The sequence below is a fragment of the Triturus cristatus genome, chromosome 6 (assembly GCF_964204655.1).
Source record: "Triturus cristatus chromosome 6, aTriCri1.1, whole genome shotgun sequence".
Lineage (NCBI taxonomy): Eukaryota > Metazoa > Chordata > Amphibia > Caudata > Salamandridae > Triturus > Triturus cristatus.
The window spans coordinates 1,023,035,722-1,023,058,251 of record NC_140589.1 but is presented as its reverse complement, the minus strand read 5'-3'; the positions used below and the strand labels follow the sequence as shown (position 1 = coordinate 1,023,058,251).

The 22,530-nt window shown below is 42.5% G+C and overlaps 1 protein-coding gene across 4 annotated transcripts in view; it reads right to left on the bottom strand.

Annotated features, from left to right (window-relative positions):
- HINT3 (histidine triad nucleotide binding protein 3) overlaps nt 1-22,530 on the bottom strand; it is a 129,046-nt gene that overhangs the window by 69,881 nt on the left and 36,635 nt on the right. For 2 of the 4 annotated variants that reach the window (XM_085611815.1, XM_085611814.1), the window contains exons 2-3: nt 22,261-22,378; nt 3,053-3,122 (exon numbers count right to left, since the gene is read on the bottom strand). In XM_085611815.1, coding sequence (XP_085467941.1) covers nt 3,053-3,122; nt 22,261-22,378 — 188 coding nt within the window. The other 2 variants (XM_085611817.1, XM_085611816.1) reach the window with 2 other exon arrangements.

Here is a 22,530-nt window from a genome sequence, read left to right as displayed (position 1 = left end):
TATAAAATACCTTAGAGGGATAAAACTGAACAGCATATCATATAACATATATACATACATATACACACATATATACACTCACACACATATACACACACATACATACACATACACACACATACATACACATATACATACATACACATACATACATACACATACATATGCCACAGAAGATTCTTTTGATGCTAAGAATTGGAGAGACACAGCGGGGAATGCAGGAAGGATGTTTTATTCACAAGAGCACTGGCATGACACGTTTCAGTCTGCGCCTTCATCAGAGGCCTGCTCCAACAAAGTCCTTTCGCCAAGTAACCCACAGGTGTGCTCCAAATCGTTCCACCATTATTAGCACTTCAGGTGGGCAGAGTCTAGAGTCCCAAACAGTACTGCAGACGCATTGGCGAACTGCAAGTACCAGCATGCACCTCTCACGGCTTGCAGGTAAGTTACTCAACTCTGGTCCAAGTGTCCTTTCAAGGGCCCTGAATGTCATGCAGAACGTGGTCTATGGTCGTGGTCAGAACTGTGCTGGTGAAGCAAGTATCCTTCCTGTGTCCCCAGACGCCTCAACCGCACAAGTCCAATGACAGCTGGACCTGGACTCGCCGATGAAATCATCCCGTTTCCTCCGTGCAGTCACGGACTGCTTGTAGCAACGGCCCAATTGCGAAACTGGCTGCAGTGGGTCAGTGCATAACCAATACCTTGGAAAGTCAAAAAATGCCGAAGCTGTCCTTGTTGCACTGTCCCAAAGTGAAGCATGTCTTCTCCAGCGCGCCCAGGACTAGCGCGCGAAAAATGCCACAGAAGATTCTTTTGATGCTAAGAATCGGAGAGACACAGCGGGGAATGCAGGAAGGATCTTTTATTCACAAGAGCACTGGGATGACGCGTTTCGGTCTGTGCCTTCATCAGATGCCTGCACCAACAAAGTTCAAAGTTTTACCCGAATTGTGCCATGCCAAATGCCTCGTCAAGGTCATTGCCTCTGAAGAAGTGCGAAATGCAGGAAACTTGTCAGGCTGGACTTTCACCCCTGTTGTTGCAGCTGTGTCCTCGCTGTTGATTCTCTATAAAGAATGTTGGCTATGCACTTACCTGTTGTGGGCTCCTTCATTACAGGCAACCTTTGCTGTTGGACATATATATATATATATATATATATACACATATATACACACACACATACATATATATATATATACACACACACACATATATATGTGTATATATATATATATATATATATATATATACACACACACACACACACACACATATATACATACAATTTCCAAGTTTGCCCTGTAATTGAAGACGCACTCCACAGCAGGTGATTGGCAAAATCATTTATTTGAACAAGAACTTGTGTTTTATTCCAAATCGTTATCTCCTTTCGCCAACGCGTTTGAGCCTCGCGCTCCTTCTTCATAGGCATTCAGAATTCACAGGTAAATGCTGGCTGACCACAATCCTTCGCGTTGCTAATCATTTATTAGGCCTCTGGTGTGCCTCCCCGATGGGTTCAGGTTGCAATGCACCATGGGATTTGTAGTCCGTTTCACACCCAATTTCACCCTCCAGTGGGTCCATGTGAATTCTGAAAAATTAAAAAGGATAAGTAATGTACAAGCCCTCCAGTGAGCCTTAGAATAAAAACCAAGTTCCTCAATAATTCGTCTACTGTGCCGCTAACGGAATTCGAACAGTTCAAATTCCAGCGGCCCCACCAAAGTTCTCCGGGCGGTGCAGTTATATTTTCCAAGTTTGCCCTGTAATTGAAGACGCACTCCACATCAGGTGATTGGCAAAATCATTTATTTCAACAAGAACTTGTGTTTTTTTCCAGATCGATATCTCCTTTCGCCGACGCGTTTCGGAGCCTCGCGCTCCTTCATAGGCATTCGGAATTCACAGGTAAATGCTGGCTGACTACAATCCTTCGTGTTGCTAATCATTCATTAGGCCTCCGGTATGCCTCCCGGACGGGTTTATGTTGCAATGCACGTTGGGATTTGTAGTACGTTTCACGCCCAATTTCACCCTCCAGTGAATCTATGTGAATTCTGAAAAATTAAAAGGATAAGTAATGTACAAGCCCTCCAGTGAGCCTTAGAATAAAAACCAAGTTCCGCAATAATTTGCCTACTGTGCCGCTAACAGAATTCGAACAGTTCACATTCCAGCGGCCCTACCTCATTTATCCACCCACGCTACCAACAGGGTACTGCGCCCGACACTGGTCCTGAAGAAAGCCCCCCCGACCCGACAGGGCGCCAAAAGGGCTGAAACAGGTCGTCCAACCACACCCTTTTTTAATACCAAGTGCTATAGAACAGTAGCCCTTCTTGACAAGCACCGCCTTATGATTTTATCCTTCGCCATCCCCAACAGAATAAAACACATTGTTGAGCGATGGAGGTTATTTTAAATTCACTTTATTCACTCTTTCACGATCTCTGATCACTACTGCTAACACCAGCAGGTCTCCCTCCAGGTGGACGAAAGCATTCTTTAAGACCCTATGATGATGCTTTTCACGTAGGTACAGAAGCGGAAAATCAAGATATACCGCCACGGTACTATACACGTGAATAAGGGTTTTTAAAAAGACGGCTAACATCCCAGACCCCGGTTCACAGGACAAGTGATCCATTCTCCTATGATAACTTGAGGAGAAATATTTCTACAGAAGGTGAAAGTTTAGGAATTAAAAAGATTACGTTTCACTGATCCTTCCTTTTTTTTGCATCCCTGCCTCGATAATAATCATGGTCTACAGGGCTACTGATGTAGGTGAGCAAATTGGCAAAAGCTGTGACCAATGCAGAATGCCCGAAAAAATATAAAACAGGTCATGCATTTGCTTATTTACTCTGATGCAAGCAAGGCAGGAGGCGACAATCACTTTTAAATGTGCTCAGCTTAGGACGTTAAAGGCATCTGTTTAATCAGGCACCTTCATGGACTTCATCACGTGAAGTGCTTTTCTTAAAGCTCTGTAAGACCGTGCAAAAACACAAACATTTAAAATGTGCAGCTTACCTACCTAGCATCTTCCAAGTCAGAAAAATGATTGCGTTGAAGAATTGTCTTGCCCGTCTCCACCATTTGCTTCACTGTTTAATGCAAAATGAACGAGAAAAACAATTTATTAGGTACAGGTCATCAACAATACTCATGAATTCCAAGTGCACAGATGACTAGATTCATAAAGCCTTAATCTATACACCATTGCCAAAGTGTGAAACGTTTAGGTCAGAACTTCTTGCAGCACTCTTGCACACTATTATTGTCTTGCTCACCCCATTCCTCTACTTTTACAGTATGCCATGCCCTATCCAAATCGCAAAAATGGGGACATTTGAGTCTCGTGAACAGTGGATAATTATGGAAAATACGAATGAAACAAAAATCACTGTGTAGTGCAGCTCTGCAAACTGGCAGACTTAGTGACAAGTAGAGATTTCCCTTTTGTATTAATCAAAGCCCCTACAGTGAGATTGTATACATTATACAATGAACCAAAGAAATAATGCTGTAGAGTTAGGCCTATTTAGAAATACAACAACTGTAGCGGTTGGCGTCGGGCTGGCGGTTTCTAAATTTGGGCCTCCTCTATATGCAAGCCTTTGCGTATGTAGCACCAATTTATGGGTTAATGCTACGTTTTATCGAGAAACCTTGGTGAATTAAGCCCTCCATGGCTATATTAATAGTATAAGGATATACATTTGAATCATTGGCAATTTATTGTTTTATGGCTAGTGTTATAGTTATTTTTCTTTTCGGTTTGTATTTTAGGAATGGACTTCTGAACAAATTATATGAAGGCAGAAGTTTTCAACAAGTGAAATAATACGCCGGAAGTCACCTTTTTAATTAATTAAGAAAAGGTCACCAATATCTTTAAAAAAAAAAAAAAATAAATAAATTTGAGCCTTTTGGGTGAGTAATTTTGCTAAAAATTAATAATTAAGGAATAGGTTAAAATGTTCTTTTATGTCTACTAATTTAAAGCATATACATTTCTTGACTTAATAGGGTGAATGAAACCAGTACCCCTCATCAATTCCAATATTGAATTTTATCTACAGCAGTCAAGGGAATATAGTGAAAATATACGCTCTATTACGGGTGAGTTTAGTAATTCAAACAGTGGATTGAACAAATATTGGTCTAACGATTAATTATATTATCTGATAAAATAGGACGAAGGAAATTGATACCCCTTTGGTTGTTAAAAGTATAAGAAAAAGGAGCCATATATTTTATGTAAGTACATGTTAGGTCAATTGTAAGAATATACAGATTTATTGGCTAGGAGTCTGATTAAGTATATGTGTACACCTCATGTATAAAGCTGCAGCTTATACAAAACGGGACTAATTTAATGTTTCCCATACTTTATATCTTATACTTTTTATTTTTTTTAAATCATAGTTGGCTAAGCAATTTTTAAGATTATCCATAAATTGCTTTATAATACATATCTTGCGTTTGGCTATAATAAATGGCTGAATTAAATGGGTTAAGTTCCATTAGACTTACCTTGATATAATTATATCCTAGATAGGTATATGAATGTATTTTAATAAATGCATTCTAGTGTCTAGCTTGGGGGTCTGATTATTCGTATCCTCTGCAAAATTATTGGCAATACAAATTATACTGACCCAAAGAAAAAGTTTTTTTCCTTTAGCACATGCTGTATGCCTAATTGTATGTATCTTTTATCTTTAGATCTATTAATTCCATGTAGTGAGCAGTCTATGTTTTTATGGTGTGGGTACTGAAGAAGGTGTTATTAATTACAAATTACACCGAAACGCGTCGACAAGAGGACAGTCAATTTGTTTTTAACCAATTATATTTTATTATTGTTATTGTGATATGTTTTGAGTTGCTGCTAAATTCTTTGACCATTAACGACAATTGTCAATAGAATTACTGCAAAATATATTATTGATATTATGAATAAAAGTCTGCTTTTTATATAAATGGAAATTAGGATGTGCAATGTTTAGTGTTTTTAATGAATACAATATTGTCTACATTTTGATACAGGCATAATAAATTAAAATAATAGTATATCTTGACTTCGTGATGCTTTAATAGGAATATAGATATTATCTTTCTTTGGTTCATTATCTTTCTTTGGTTCATTGTATAATGTATACAATCTCACTGTAGGAGCTTTGATTAATACAAAAGGGAAATCTCTATTTGCAATACTACTTATACCCGGTCCCTTTTGGTATAGCCTGGGAAACTCTCTTCTTTTTTGTATAGACTTAGTGACAAACCTTGCCCAGGTGAATATGCATCTTAGTCACCGCACATCCATAGAATGCCATCCTCTCGCAACTTTTCCTGTATGAAACTAATTTATCCTCCAAAAAACTATAAACAAATAAAGCATCCTACATTTGCAAAAAAGCTCACTCCTATTACAGCAGCAACCTCAGTCACCACTCGGCAGCAATGCAGTACCATGCGAAAAGAAACTCCAAAAACATTTAAACTGTGACAAAATCTCGACCTTATATAAAGACCTCTCTACAAATATTTGGCCCTGTATTTAATTCTTAACATGATTCAAACCCAATAGCGCACACATACAAGGACTGTGTACAATTAACATTTTAACTAGTCTCAATTCAATTATTTATTAGTTTTGATAGGACTTCACACAGGTCAACAAAACAATTTCCAGTATTAAATGCAATGTGATAAACTGACAAACATTTGATAAGCATTTGATAAACATTTGATAATTTCCGTAGGAAATTGGGTTATTAGTTGTGTGGCCTGCACAAGTAATATGTCCACAATTCTCCTTATTGGAAACCAAGCACCCCATTGTAGAGCTGGACTCTCTCAGGGTAGCGAGGCAGAGCAGTCCAAGGCCTACTCAGGAGAGGTGGAGTGGGCTAGCAATCAACGTTCGCTGGCTTGCAACAATAACACCCAATGGAGGATTATCCAGTCAATGCTTTTTCTTCAGGAAAAGTACATTACAAGCACACTACTAAATACTATGCAGTAATTTACAAATGTATACATTGGTAGATGGAAAATGCCCTAGATGACATTACATAATCACCTTTGATCCCCTAATGGGCTCATGCAACCAAATAAGCTAAGTATACTCGTTTGGTCAAAGGTCCAGAGCAGCAAACCACATGTTAAAGACAGTTTATACTTCCTCAATCACTAATAATTAAGGGTAAAAGCACTTATTAATGTTTATAAAGCGTATTAATTTTGATCAATAATCATTGTCAACATTATCTCAATAAAGCATTTAAGATTAGCAAAACGTGTGTCGGTGCATTTTTTTATATAAACTTTCCAACCATGAAAATGAAAACATAAAAACAGTCCCTAGAAGGCATCACACTTTGGGGCATATGCATCAAGCATTTTGCCTTCGCAAACGGGCCAATTCACAGAATCGGCGTGTATGCGAACACAAAAAATGCTTTCCTGATGCAGCAAACCCCAATTTGCGATTCGGTAACCAGTTACCGAATCGGAAAATGGGTTTGCGATTCTGTATTTGGAAGGGGCATGTTTAGGGCGTCCTTCCAAATACCGAATCCTAATGGTATGCATGAATGTTTTGTGACCGTGAATGCGGTTGCAAAACATTTGCATAGTACCACCTACTTCAAGTAGGTGGTAACCCATCCGCAAATAGGAAGGGGTCCCCAGGAGACCCTCCCCCTTTGTCAATGGATGTAAAAGCGTTTTTAAAAGCAGGCAGTGGTCTCACGGACCACTGCCTGGTCTTAAAAAATGAGAAGAGAACGTTTCATTTGACCTTTTGTAAAGCATCTAGTTTTCCTTTAATGAAAATGGGCTGCTTTCCAAAAAAAATTGCTTTATTTAAAAGCAATCACGGACATGGTGGTCTGCTGACCTCAGCAGGCCACCATTCCTGTGATTTTTGTGATTCCTAGGGGGGGGGTCAAAAATTGCGATCTACCGCATTAATATTAATGAGGTAGAGCGATTTCCGACCGCCAACGAATCGCAATCTGAAACTCTGAATTTAATGCATTGTAAATTGCGAATATCTAATTGCGGTTCTCAGGAATTCGCAATTAGGTATTCACAATTTACATTTTGATGCATGTAGCCCTTTGCCTATATTACCCACAACTATAGACTTAGCCACTAGAGGACACTTTGGTACATGCATCTCCTTTATACACTTTCGGGCCACAATAACTGCAACTATAAGTAAACCCCTGGAGGGCTCGGCACTCCCAGCTGTAGAGCAGAAGCTCCAGCCTAGGGAGCGCTTTAAACATTAGGAAAATTCCAGGAAGGACCTGGTGTTGATGGCCCCGCAAACATAGGGTCAAGCCTATAGAAAAACAACTTTGGGAGTGGGGGCTGCTGCACTCCTGCAGCCCCCTTCCAGGTTCCCTCTCCAATATGGTGGTGTCCCTGCCATCCTGGGGCCACCACGAGTGACGAAAAAGACAAATTGTAGAGCACAGCAGGACATTATGTGACGCCCCTCCGAGAGTAGTCAATATTTTAACATCAGCTCTACCACTGTAGGGGAGAGCTACAAAGCTTGCTTTTTTCTTTGTTTTATTATCCTGGGGGTGCACGGTCCTACACGAGCACCCTGCATGCCTCCTTTGTTGGGGGCAGCACATGGAGATCACCTCTGCTGGATCCCGCACAGCCAGTATCTCCTCCGTTGCCCGCGGGAGCCAACAGCTCTTCTCTACTGCACACTCCTGCAGGCAGGGATCTTCTTTCTTGCAGTGGCCACCCACTCCCCCAGACATGGGCACAGAGAGCAGGACATGCCCAGGGATCAAGTGATACGGGAGGGGTGCAACAGCGCTCCCCCTATCCTTTTGATGGTCGGGGATGGGATCCCGGTTCCTACATTTATCAAAACGGTCCAGCGGATGAGTCCCTGGGCCTAAAGTCTGGGGTGGGAGCCTACACAAGTCCCCACCATGGAAAAATCTGATACGCGATCCTGCACTGATCCACGAGCCCTGACCCACCCCAGGGGTAGATTAAGAAACAGCGGCGGAGCCCCACGCATCTCGTCACCGAAAAGGTCGCTAAACTTTAAAATGCCATAACTCTGGCCCAGGTGGCCCAATTTGCCGATCTTCAGCTCATTTTACTCCTGCTGGAGAGCTCTAACTACCAAGGGGCAGCTGCAGCATACCTCATTACCTATAAAGTGGTGCAGTTCTTAGGGAGATGGTTCTTCTGGCTTCCTATGCTAACCTTTCTCCTGGTCCTGGTTTCTGGGTGCAGAGGTCCAGGGCTTTCCCCAAGCTGGTTCTCAGAAGGTGTAAGGGAGCCAGCCTCACTGGCCCTTGGGGAAACCCATTGTTCCTGGGCTCAACAGACCAGAGTCCTTAGTCCTTTCTGGGCCTCTTTCCAGTTCTCTATGGCGGTCCCAATGTCCAGCAGCAAAGCATAGAGAAATCACCAGGCAAGAGAGAATCTCCCACTTGTACAAACAGATTTAAAGGGGAGAGGAAGGTTCCAAAAGCCAGACGCACCCCTTGCCAATCCAAGGGTGAAACGTCACCTGTCCACCCCTGTCCCAACTCTCCTGCACAGCATGCTGAGACAGTTCAAAATTGCACCATCCAGGAGTCACTAGTCACATCTCCTATGGGGGCCTCAGCTGACATCACTACATTTTCAAAGGGGAGCCCCCTTCTGTGTTGGCTCCAGATGTCTGAGCTCCTTCCTTTGTTGAGTGGGTTTGAGCAGGCCTATCCCTGGCACAGTGTGACAGCTGATTGATGCAGATCAATCCGCCCCACCCCTTTCCTCCTCAGGAGCTGTATGAAACAAAGTTAATTGCTTCATTTGTGAGGGGAGCCTTTGTTTCTGCCCTGGAGAGATATGTAATTAACCTGGCACAGCAAGGTGATAACAAGCCTGAGATCTGATTCTCAGCTGAGCCAGAGAAATATGACAATTCTAGATGACCCATAAATAGTAAAGAGATCTTTTTTTGGAGCTTGCAGAATTGATTTTCCCGCACAGGATAGACCCCAATTCGATAGGTCATTGGTCTCTTTAGGCCAAGGGGAAGCGAAACAGCACTCTGTTATGTTAAAAAATTTCTTATAAAGCACACGTACAATGACTTGGTTTCATGCCTCTGCTCTAAGAGGTCCCGGAGCCCTGGTGATTTACTCATATGCTTGTCTAAACAGCCAAGTCTTGAGGAGCTTCCTGAAGCTCAGGAGGTCTGTGCCACATCTGATTTCGGAGGGGCGGGAATTCTAATATCTGGGAGCTAGTAAGGCAAACCCAACACCTCCCAGAAGCTTCAGTTTGAAGGAGGGTGTTGACAGAATGTGCTTGTGAGCAGAACATAGGTTACGCATGGATATGTGCCTTTGAATAAGGCGGTCAACAAATTTAGGGCTCCTTCCATTCAGGGATTTAAAGATGAGACAGCATACCTTGAAGGCGCATCTCTGTGGGATAGACTAGGAGCCAGTGCAGCTTCCTTAACAGGGGGGTGACATGTTGCCGCCTAGTTTGCTGAAAGATCAGTCTCGCTGCCTGGTTCTGTACCAGTTGCACTCGCTTAGTTAAGTATAGTGGAATGCCTAAGTATAAGGAGTTGGCGTAGTCAATATGGGACATGACTATGGCTAACACCACCTGAATCAGTGCTTCCTGTGTGAGAAATCTACTGATCTTTCTTATTTTCCTCAACTGGTAGAAGTTGAAATCACTGAGCCAATTAGGGTCTTCATTGTGAGGTCGCAAATAATTATTACCCCAAGACTTTTAGCAGAAACAGATGAAGTGGGGCATTGCCCCAGTTCCTTTCACCAAAAAAGTGAGGTCCAAGGGTTATGGGTACCCCCCGTTAGGACCAGTTCAGTGTTGTCCAGATTGAGTTTCAATTGTTTGCTGTTCATGCAGCCGCTAATATGTAGCATAGTGGTCTCAAAATCACGGACTGATTCAGGAGAGTTGCTAATGGAGAATATTAGTTGGAAGTGGTGGAGGAGTGTGGCTCAATGGTTAGAGCGGCAGACCCTGAAGCAGAGTTCTGGCCAGGGACCAGGGTTCGATTCCCGCCTCGGCGGGGCTCGGGCTCAATTTCCTCGGTCCTGTCTATTCTCGCCTCGGTGCCTATTCTAATGACGGGCCCCACGCTGCAACTCTGGGCAATAGCTTGCTTAGCCTCCACAACAGCGCTAAGGATGCCTGGCTTCACCCTGGGGGTGCCCAGGAGTGGGCACTTCACAGGGAAAGCCAGGAGGGGTTCCACAGCGGTATGAGTATCAGCACCAGGAAACCGCAAAGGCGACACCGCAAGGTGTCCGTCTGGTGACAGTGCGCTCTATAAGTACCTTGACATTTACATTTACAAGTCGTCAGCGTAATTGAAAGTGCAAGCTTTCCTCTCATTAAGGACTCACATCAGTGGGAGGAGCTAGAGGGTGAACAGATTGGGGGATAGTGAGGAGCCCTGCGGAACTCCACATGTAGTCCTTATCTTTGGAGCTGTAAACTGGGCAATGCAAACCGACAGAGCGGTTTCCAGAAATGAAATAATCCGGCTAAGAGGCGATCCCTGCTTTTCTGACACTATTGACCAATATGCAGAGGTCGACCGTGTCAAAGGCCGCAGAGAGATCCAGCAGCACCAAAGCCTACGGGGAGCCCCTGTCGGCCTCCTTCCGGAGAGTTTCCAATACCGTCAATATAACAGTCTCTGTGGAGTGTGCTGGGCAGGACTTTGCTTGATGGGGGTCAAGATATTCAGACTGTTCCAGGAAAGCAGAGAGGCATCTGGCCACGTGAGCTTCCAATACCTTGGCCAGGTATGGAAGCAGGGAAATCGGGCGATAGTTCATCAGGGTTTGAGGATCAGCCCCTAGCTTCTTCGGGGGGGCGACGACAATTGCCTCTTTGAAGGTATCGGGGACAAAGCTCTGGGACAGTAACTCATTCAAAGGGGATAGCGCTGGTTCGGGGAGAGCATTAAATGCTTCCTTTAAGATACGGGGAGGGCAGCAGTCCCTGGGTGAACCAGATTTTACCTTGGACAGCAGGTACAGGAATATCTGGTTGCTTATTGTTGAGAATTGTTTGAGAGTGCAAGGGATTTTTGCCATACTAGAGCATGCCTCGGGGGATGGGCATGTAGGAATGCTAGCCTTAATTTTCGTAATATTGTCAATGAAGAAGGTGTTCAAGGAGTCGCATAGAGTTTGAGAGAGCGTGGGTTTTATTGTGACTTTGTGAGGATTGGATAGTTCGTTAACAATCGAAAAAGTTTCTTTTGTCCTGTAGGTAGAGGTCAGAATTTTTTAAGAGAAGTAGGCGGCTTTGGTGGTCAGAATAGCTTTTTTGTAGTCTTTCACAGCAGCTAAATAGATCCGTTTGTCCTCAGGCAAGTAATTGCGTCTCCACTTCTTTTCAGATTACCGAAGGGCTAGTTTTTGAGCTTTACGACGCCGGGCTAGGTTTATTTCCCTGAGAGGTGCATGTTTACTGCTAGCTGCTAATAGCCAATCTGTTAAATTTTCCTCGCTGTGGTTGACAGATTATTGTTTGGGCTGGACTGTGCTGGCCAGTGTATTGAGGCATGGATTTTTATTGGTGCCATTGGTGGGGATTTTGGCCATGGTGATGTTATGGACAGTGAATTTGATTAAATAATGATCATACCATGTGCAGGGAGTAACCGACAGGGTAGACATGACAAGGTTGGTGGTCTATACCTGATCAAATGCGTGCCCTTTAATAAGTGTGGCAGAAGACACCTGCTGATTGAGATTTAGCCCTGTGAGTAAGTTGGTTACTTCAGCGGATTGGGGACCACCCAATCTATTGTTTGCCCAATAGTTAAAATCACCGATCAGCAGGATTTTTGCTTGGTTAGTTATTAGGTGAGCTACCTGTTCGCCCAGGGATTGTGGAAACAGAGGCATGCTCTGAGGGGGCCTGTAGAGCAATACACAAATTAAAGGGGCCCGAGTCAGATTCTAGTTGGAACACGAGGTTACCTACTGAAGTTAGATCTAGCTAGGTTAATACGGTGAATTTCCGGTCATGGCATATAATGGCGGCTATCTTCCACCCACTCTCCCCTGGGGGCGGTTAGCTTGGAGGATTTAGTAGTCATTAGGTAGAGCGGCCAGAATGTCAGGGGAGGATTTCTGTGAGAGCCAGGTTTCTGTTAGCAGAAGGATGTCTAGCTCGGACTCCAGTAAGAAAAATATGTCCATTTGATGTTTTACCATGGAGCGGTTATTTAGATAGAGGACAGATAACGCCTGAGGTCTATTTCTGTCCTGTGTCTGGGTGTGTTCTGCAAAATGGGTGGAGCATGGAAGTTCAGGGAAGGAGGCTCTGGTTACCATGATCCCATTCTTTACCAGATTGGTGCCAGTGGAGGGATTAAGTATGAGCTTGCCAGAATAAAGCTGTCTAAATTCGGCTGAGGAACAGGCTGTGATTTGGGCCTAATGACTGCCCCTGGCCCCGGACGTCCGCAGACGTGATTGCTTTTGGGGCGCCGCTGGCGCGCCCACTGCGTGCGTCTGCTGCGCTCCTGCGCTGCGACCGGCATTAAGTAACCAGTAGCAGCCTTGGCTCCTCCCCCCTCCTCTGTGATTGGAAGCCCAGGTGGGCGTCAGACCAGGAAGTGACTGGGGGCCTGGGCTTATCAGCAGGTGGACTATGCGATTAGGTGGTAAGATTCTTTAAAACCACATCAGATTCAATGCAATACAATTTTTAAAAGGCAATGCTTAAAATTTTGGCCGCGAGGCAGCAGCAATATCTTAAGAGTGCCCGCTGCTGCGCTGCGAACTGCATTAAGTGGCCAGTAGCAGCTTTGGCTTCTTTCCCCCTCCTCTGTGATTGGAAGCCCAGGTGGGCATCAGACCAGGAAGTGACTGGGGGCCTGGGCCGATCCGCAGGTGGACTCTGCGATTAAGCGGTGAGATTCTTTAAAACCACATCTAAGGCAGTTTTCTCCATACATGTGTAATAAAATGTCACTGAAGACAAAACAATAAATCACACTGACTTTCCCTAAAATTATAAGTCCTACCCCAGATCAATATCTGATTCTGCAGAGACCCCACTGCACCAGGCTACCTGTGTGCAGTTACCAGGCAGCACGCAACAGTAGTCTTCCACGAGCAGCCTGTACACATGTGTACATGTATTCATGTGTAACCTGCCAAGTGCCCCCTACCCTTGCTGCGTTGCAGCCACCTTATCTTAAAAGAGGGAGTACACTGGCTGTAAACATGTGCAGTCCATTTGCCTTGGGATTACCATGGGTGAAAAACATGTAGTGAGACTCAACCACAGTAAAAAGTCCAAAACCAGTGATCCAAAAGTCAAAAAATCTGGGGAAACCCAATGGGCAGAACCCAAACACAACACTTACTTATTACACAAACTTGTCTTCAAAACATAAAAATGTTATGACATAACAGCAGTTTGGAGAGTAAATACATCCATATATAGGATGCTTCAGTCAAAAACTCTAATTTTAAAGAACTGACAAATGTTTAGTAATAACATTCGACAGAGAGGAGCAAAGATAATAACACATTCATGTTTTTAGGAACCAGACCATTGTACAAGCTGGTTTGTTCGCATCAATTAACATGCTAAAAAAAAATAAAAAATAAAAAAATAGATGTGGAGAGCCCCTCCTCCCTCCTGTTTGTTAATTGAGCAGAAAAAGACGAATCTCAGGGCCCTTTAAATGACAAAATTTGCTTGACGTGTGCTTATTTTCGGAAGAGTAGAGAGAGATAGGAAACAATACTGAAATTTCACCACAGCTAGGAAAATCATTCCTAAACTGTGTCCCTTATTAGCTCAGCAGTAGACTGATAATGCTGACAAAGAATGGCTAACCGCATATTAGTCACTATTTACCCTAGTGAGCCCCTTCAACAAATCATGAATAATTTCTTCCAAAGCATTTTTAAATGTGAGACCAAGTTTTCACAATTAGGTCTAAAGCTGTAATCTTAATATTTCAATTATTTACAAGTAATTCCATTACTCTGGATATTTTCTTCCTCATTTCAGTCATTATTCAGAGTATCAACCTTCTCCAACAGACATTATGTTGTTGTACTACACTTTTATCAACACAGAAAATCAAAAACTGAAAGAGCTATGCAACAAGAACCTGGAGGATAAAAGGAACAATTCTACTAGAAGAAATCCTGTAAGTTCTGTAGCATCTTAACATAAATGGCCCGCAATTGCAAAACAGAAGTGCCGGAGGATCCGAATAACTGAAAATAGGAAGAAAGGATTGAGTAATTAAATGATTAGTAACTAATTGAAATATTGCTTTCTTATTTACTTTTTCATTCCAGTCACTACTAATTGAGTAATACCAAATCTATAATTGAGCAAGATGAGCCACTGTTAACAGTAAGACAGTAAAGTAGAAAGTTTTTTAGAAGCTTGCACTGCATCTGCAAAATTCCAAGATAAATCTTTCCTCTAAAGATCTAAACAGTCAAGGCAGGCATGACAAAACTGTGTTCCTCATAAAAGGGGAACACAGAGGAGAAGTTAGAGTATGAAACACTTATTCTGGATTCTTCATCATCTGACAAAGAAAAGGAGACTAGGCCAAGGTACACACTCTATTTGGCCCCACTGCACACATGATTCACACCTGGCACACGGCACAGCGCATGCTTGGTTGGGACGGGGTAATCACCCAACATACGCCACTATGGGACACCCCTAGATTGGGTAAGCTCCGGAACAGCAAAGGCTTTGGTCGTTGGGACCTCATTGGAATCTCTAGGGTGGGAGACTTGTGGAGGAAGGGGAATATGGTGACATTTACTCAGCTGCAAACAACATACCACATGGCCGATTCGGAACAGTTCCGCTACTTACAAATTAAACATGCACTTACTAAGACCTTAACCCAAGGGGACGACCTCCCAGAGTCCTCACCTCTTGAGGAACGCCTCCTTACGGACCATCTCTCCAAGAAAGCCATTTCCCTCACCTACCGCAAACTGATAAATAATCAAAAGGACCCCACACACGCCCTCAGAGTGAGGTGGCAGTCAGAATTGGGGGACCTAGACGATCAAGATTGGCAGGAGGCCCTGGCAACCCCGCGGGAGGTGGCAATCCCGCCCCGTCTCCAACTTGTGCAATTAAAAATACTGCTACACAGGATTGGGAAGGCGGAGACGCCTTTTTGCTTACAGGGATGTGGACAATTAGGCACGTTTCTGCACACAATATGGGACTGTCCCAATATAGCGCAATTCTGGGAGGCAGTCAAGGCTACTATCACCCGAGTGAGTGGAGGTCCCTGGGGTGCCCCGGTGCTGCCTTCTTAATATATGGGAGCCCACAGACCTTAACCACGCGGCGCAGGCTTGGGCGACGCTGGGGATTACAATTGCACAGCGTTGGGGAGCGCCGGCAGCCCCCATGCACCAGCATTGGTGCCACGATCTAGATTGGGCCATGGTAGCGGAAAGGGAAGTATTTATCCACAGAGGTTGTCCTCGAAAATGGGCAAGAGTGTGGGGCAATTGGAACACTTATCGAGACAATATTTGCTCCCCCCCCACTGGAGGACTCCGACACAGATCTGAGTGACTAATCTATAACAGCCCACACAAGACCATGGAAACGCCCCCGGGGGAATATAAATTGAACTTTCAGTGAAGTGAGTGAGGAGACAATATACCAAATTTGTATTGCAATCAGCAATGTTTATGTTAAAATTTTAATAAAAAAAAATAAATAAAAAAAAAGGAGACTAGAATGTGTGGGGCCAAAAAGGCACAACTATGTACAACTAAGCTTTTTATTTCCTGAACTTGGTCAAAACCCTCTGAATCAGAGGAAAAGGGGCAAATGTATAGAGGGGCGCCAAAGACATGCCAATACATCTATCATCCAAGTTCTACACTCACTGGACCTAGAAACAAACAGCTGAAATATCATGATAGCGTCTGACACTAAGCCTCAGCACCAATTCCACCAGTCTTTCACTTGGTCATCATACTGTCCATTCTTATCAAGACCGAAACCCCTAAATCTGAAGCGCAAACCCCAAAGGAACTCCCCTACCTACTTCCAGTTGCCTCCAGTTCTTCGAATGTGTCCTGCATTGTGAAGATCACCTGCCACGTAGGCACAGGAAGTCCATTGTGGCTCAACATCCATATCCACTGGCATCTATTGTGATTCCTGAGATGGAACGTTGCCCAGGGCACAATCATTGCTGTTGCTGTCATGGCCCCTTGAAGCTGAAGCCAAGCTGTGACAAAGGGAAATCTGGATTCAGAAAGTGATTAAAATCTCAGAATTTTAAAAACTCTGGAATTTGGGATGACTATCAATACTTTGTCTGCAATCTTGTCTCAATGAATTCCAAATCTTGAGCCATGTTCAATCTGATGTTTTCCTCAACTGATCAGGAATCTATGGCTCTGAAGAAGCAAGATGACCTGCTGAAGATGCCACTCTGTTCGAACTGGAAGTGGTGATCTTGAACTGCAAATGGAAGGAATTTCTGAAATATCATGCAAACAGAAATTTAAGGCATTCTGTAGATCTAAAGTCAACTTGAATTCCTTTGGCTGGATCATGTGATTATCTTTAGCAAGCACGCAATTTTGAAACGGTTCATTGACATGAAGATATTTACCTTCTTCGGATTCAGGTCTGGTAAAACCTACGTAGTTCTTTTTCCACAAGAAAGAGAATGGAGTAAATTCCTTGACCTTCTTCAGCACGTACCAGAACCGCTGCTCTTTGTAGACTTAAATTCTTTACCGCCGGTTACTATATTAGGAATGAAAACCTAATCTGCAGAATGGTTGAGAAGTTTATATTGTGGCCATGCCGAATTATAGTCAGCTCACAAGTATGTGGAATGCCTATTTACCAGGCCTTCAAAGTCTCAGACATGACCTCCCACTGGAGCATCTAGGCCCACTACTCCCCAAGACTCAGGAAAGTTGAGATTTCTGATTTACGACTGCAGAGTTGATTTTGACTTCTATGATGAGTGGTGTGGCTGATACTGCTTTCTTCTTTTAGATTGTTTGTGGCCATCTTGAGTCAAACGGGGAAGAAGAAGGCCTCCCCTTCTAGCATAAGGCATGTTTATAGTCTTTAAAAGCTTTAGTCAATATCACATACAACTGATCCTCAGAAAGCTTTACAATTGATAATGTAATCTTGAATGATGTGGATTCCTCTGAATTGTCACCTTTCCAATCTCTGACCAAGTTTTGACAGCTAGCCAGAATGGAACCTATGGCTGTTAAGGCTCTAAGATAATCACAAGTTATGTCAAAGAGAGATGTAGCCTACTGCTCCATATATGCCAGCACCTCTAAACAACACTCTCCCTTTTGAATTGTCCCAGCCAAAATATCAAAGTATTTCACCAGTATGTGGGCTGTGTAAGTCACAGATCTGAAGCCTCAAAGCAGGTTACTGCCAGCATAGGCCTTTTTCAATGCTGCCCCAGTATTTTTATCCACTGAATTAAAAGGATTCATCAACCTTATTCCTGCTAGGGTTGCTAACAATGAATCCACCTTAACTGTATGTGATTGATCTGGGTGTGCCTTCATCAACAGGTACATTTTTTATGAATCTTAGGATAGATAAATGATTCAAGTCCCTCCACTCTCTTAAAACCAATAAACAAATCTTTTCATGCTATGTAAGAGCAAGATCAGACTGGAAGATTCATCTTCCCTTAATTGAAGTGGAGGAAAAACCAAGATGTCCCTCAGATCCTCTAAAATCTGATTCACCAACAGGCACATGCATCAAAGGAAAAACCGGTCGCAAACGGGCAGATTCTCAGAATCTGTCCTTTTGCGACCGGTATTTTAGCATTTGGGATGCATCATCCCAAATGCAAAAATCGCAATTTAAGGAATCCCTAAATTGCGATTACTTAAATTGCGATTGCATTTAAGGAATCTCAAATTGAGACTCCTTAAATGCAATGTATTGAAGTAAAAAAATTAGCGATTTCGCTAATAGGGGGAGCAAATTACCATGAAGTTGAACTTCATGGTAATTTGCAAAAACTTTGAAAAATGAACTTTTGTGCATTTTTCAAAGTTTCATGTTGCGCACACTAAGGGCATGTGTGTGGTGTGCAACATATGTGTACAGATCAATTTCAGGGGTGCAAAAGGGTGTCATTTTGACACCCTTGCACCCTTGGAATTGCATGAGCAATTTGCGAGTACCTACTGGTACTCGCAAATTGCTCATGCAATCTCCAATTCATTACTATGGGCCTGGAGACCCATAGGAATGAATGGGACGGCATTCCTTAATTGTGACTCGCAATTTGCGAGTCGCAATTAAGGAATGTGTAGGAATCGCTATTTTTATAGCGATTCCTACATGCATAGGCTTCTGCAATTCCTTAATTGCGATTCCTTAATAATCACAATTAAGGAATCGCAAAAGCCTACGTTGATGCATGTGCCAGCTACTCCCCTCTGAAATATACTCCTTGGAAGACATCGCTGCTTCATTATGGGAGAAACATTTAAATGAAAAAGAATCATCTTTTTTGCGATACTGATGTAATTCTTTCTCATTCTGCTTTGCTCTTTCTACCTCCAAGGCTTTATTTAGATTCTGTCTAATTAACAATGCACAGGACGTTAGTTCTGAACAAATCTTTAAGAACTCGCGTTCTGGTTGGCCAAGTAGACCTCCTATGCCTCCTTATATCTCTGCCACCACCTTCTTCAGAGGTAAATGCATTGTGGTAATGATTCCTCCGGTAAAAACAGTATACTGGAGCCACCCACTTAAATTCAGCCCAGGGCATTCCTCCAATCCTTCATAGTCATTAGATGCAGTCTAACAGTGGCAGAAAAATGTCCTCTACATAGGGTCCACATACACCTTCAGTGAACACTATTGGAAGCCTGATGTCTCCCTCGAGACAGAATGTGCAAAGCTCTGTGGGCCCACCTGGCTGTGGCCAGCAGCCCATAACTATGATCACCAGTTAAATAGACACAAGATGAACACACATTCAGTTGAGTAGAAAGTCCTCAAACTGAAAGAGCATGTCATAGCTGCATGTAAAGCTGAAAAGTAAATATTCACAATAGAACCAAGGCTGGTATTATCCAATTCAGGTAAAAGAAATTGAAGCAGAATTTCTTTTTTGATACTAAAACAGTGGAGTGTTTTCATCATGACTGGTGTAAGTTAACATAACCCAACTTCTGACAATCAAACATTTCGGCTTACTGACACAACCACAACTATTTAATGCATGTAAATAAAGTACATTTCTGTTAGAACGATTCCTGCTGGAATGAATCTAACTACAGAAAACATCTATCTTTGAAATCGTTCTTGGAACCTAATTTGGACACTTACATGAAGAACAAACAATACTTAAAACTGTTAGGAATGGTGTGATAAGTTTGAGCAACAACGTTAAGAGTATACCTTAAAGAGCAAACATCTCAGTAAAATTTTGTATCTTACATTTGCTCGTTATACAGGAAGATGGGAACGGCTGACTCGAATGAAATCAGATTGCACAAAAGTGCGTGATCAAGTAACATTTTTTTTTACAGTAGTCTCCATTTCCGTTAAACAGATTAACACAGGAAGAAGAAAGTTCACAAAGGAACCTACACTGCTATGTGTCAGGCACATCTCTGAGATAGTCAAGTCCCTTCGCTCTCCAGTTTTAACGTTAGATGATCTGGAGGCTATGCTTTTTCTACGCAAACTATATCCATAGGGAACTTATTGGCTCTAGAAATAAGGAACACTTCCTATTACCCTGTATTTAGGAAGAAACTTAAAAATAAGCACATGTTTGGACAAATAGCTCAATTTTGTATTCTGCAGGCTCACTTTAATATCAGTGATTCATTTAATCATCAGAAGATAGGTGGTAGAGCGCTTTGTAAGATTATTCTAACATTACATAACAGAAAGAGCAAACTAAGAAGGGCTATTAAATGCTAGATGAATTTATTTGAAGAAATGCACGCAAAACCTCTTCGCTGTTGTATATCGTGGTATTCAACTATAGGACTTCAAATTTCATATCTCTCCGCGCCTCTCCTCATAAGGACTCGTGCTATATCTACAGGTCACAGTCAAAAATACCATAACAATGATTTACAGACTGTTCTTAAGCATTACCTTATGGAAAAAAACAGGACATTCTTTAGAAATGGCAAACCTTTCAGGCTTAGCATTCTTGGTCTGAGCAAAATGCTGCAGTAGGTATTGAAGTTAAATAGTTCGATTGACCCTTCTGATACTCAAATGGTACACAATAGTGTTTGAAGGCTACTATAAGTCATGCTAGTAGCAATACTACAGCATTCGCAAATGAGAAGTTCATACAGGTATATCTGAATAGTAAGCAACGCCCGTTCTCTTTGTCAATGGGCAATGGCTGCTTGGGACAGCTCGCAGCGCCCCAGGAATAGTTGGCTGTCTCTTTTTATTTTTTGAGGAGGAAAGGCTACGAAAGTGGATTAGTGACAGTCTGACGGGACTTGGCATCTCTTGTAGAAGTTACAAAGAAAATTAACTAAAACATAAATATCTGGTTTAGTTTGTACTCCTCAGACATTCCACATTTTAAAAAGGAAAGGATTTTTTTTTGTCTCTCAATTTCTAAGGGAAAAAAAAGAAAAAGAAAAACAAACAGCACCACCAGTACTGGATACACCACATGATAATGGGGGTAGGAACTACGTTAGTGCTCTAACTTGTTATTTTTATCTCATATTGAAGGAAATATTAACCCCCCCATCAATCTTAATTACGCCTTAAGTGTTATATTCAAAACTCACAGAGCAACACTTTTAAATGGTTGAGTTGGGACTTGCATATGAAATGGCTTTTATTGTTTCATTTGCTAACAACTTTGGTACTTTTTGGTGAATCTGCACGAAAATTGGCAGACAACTGACATACCACTTAGAATCTCAGTTTGACATTTCATGCAGTTTTATCAGTGGGGAGTTATCTGAGGTACTCTCATTTGTTGGCTTATATGAATTTTTGGTCTTTATTGTAGCTGCTAGATGGAATTACACAAATGTTCCCAAGAAAATAGAAGTTTGTTAAGAGCAGAGCCCTTTTTACGCTGACAGCACAGCGCTTATGCTGTGCTAGAGAAACGCCTTCTAATTAAAAAAAGTAATAAAGGGAATTTGAGCCCGCCCATTACTTACCTTGATTTGTCATTGGTAGGCTCCCACATTACTCTCCTTTCTGGTCTTCCTATTGGCCTGTGGTACCTCATGGACTTTTGAATCTTCATCCATACCATGAAGCAGCCGTGAAGTACTGCTCACTGAGGCCAGTGTTCGTCCACTGGCCACAGGCACTCTTTTTTCTTTTTGGCATGCACTCCGCAGCCCCACTCTTTCATCCCCGGCATCCCTCCGCTTCTTGTGGTTTCACCAAAACCCCCCCTCCCACTCTCAAATGTCTTTTCCACCCGCTCCTCACTCGTGTTGCTCAACAACCCCAAACCCCGGCACTGTTTTCTTAACACGTTTGTCACACTCTCTGTGGTTTGTCCATCACCCCCTCATCCTGCTTCCCATGGTTTCAATTCGATGTCTTTTATATTCTCCTCCCCAGTGTTGCTTCCAGGCTCCCACGACGCTGTGCAATATGTATACACAAAAAACACAAAAAAAACCACACACATTGACAAAGCCAATAGATTTTGCATAGACAAAACCGATTGTTTTTGCCAATGCTTGGTTTGGTTTAATCAATCTGAGGAGTATTTAGTTTAAAGAGGTGAAGTGTCTTGGGGAAATAGTGTGCTTTATGCACACTATCTGGTCTTTGGGTACCTATATCTAACCATCTACGAGGCAGATTTGTTTCAAACCAGCTTCTACTGTTTTGAAGGCAATTGATGATTATTGTGCCATAATTGGCCATCTTTATCTCTTACAAACCTGCATTCTAACTTTACAGCATACTCCGGGCCTGCCCCAAACAATCAAGCTCTACGCACAGAACATGGAACTTGAATCTTGCCTATGGCAACAAAAACACTCCTGTTTTCATTTCTCGTAACCCAAAATCTTAGCCAACAACAAAATACCTGTGAAAACAACAATTACACACTTAACTAAAATAATCCCCCTGGATATTTCCCACTTGTGATTTGGCTTGCAAATTGCACCCAAACTACTTTCTTACCTAATGGGATGTGTTCTTTTGTGAGAGTCTTGCAGTTTCCAATGTGCTTCTTAGGGACCACTAAATAATGGTGTGGAGCTCCAGGTCGGATGTCTTTAAAACAAACTAGATTTTCATCCTAAAGAAATTACACCAAGAAAAGGAGGTTTCAAAATATAAACTAAAACAAAAATATATGCACATTTGCGCAAATCAAACTTTATAGACATTTGAACAGCAAAGACAAATGAAATTCAGAACATGGTTTAGAATTAAGATAAGAGTCATGCA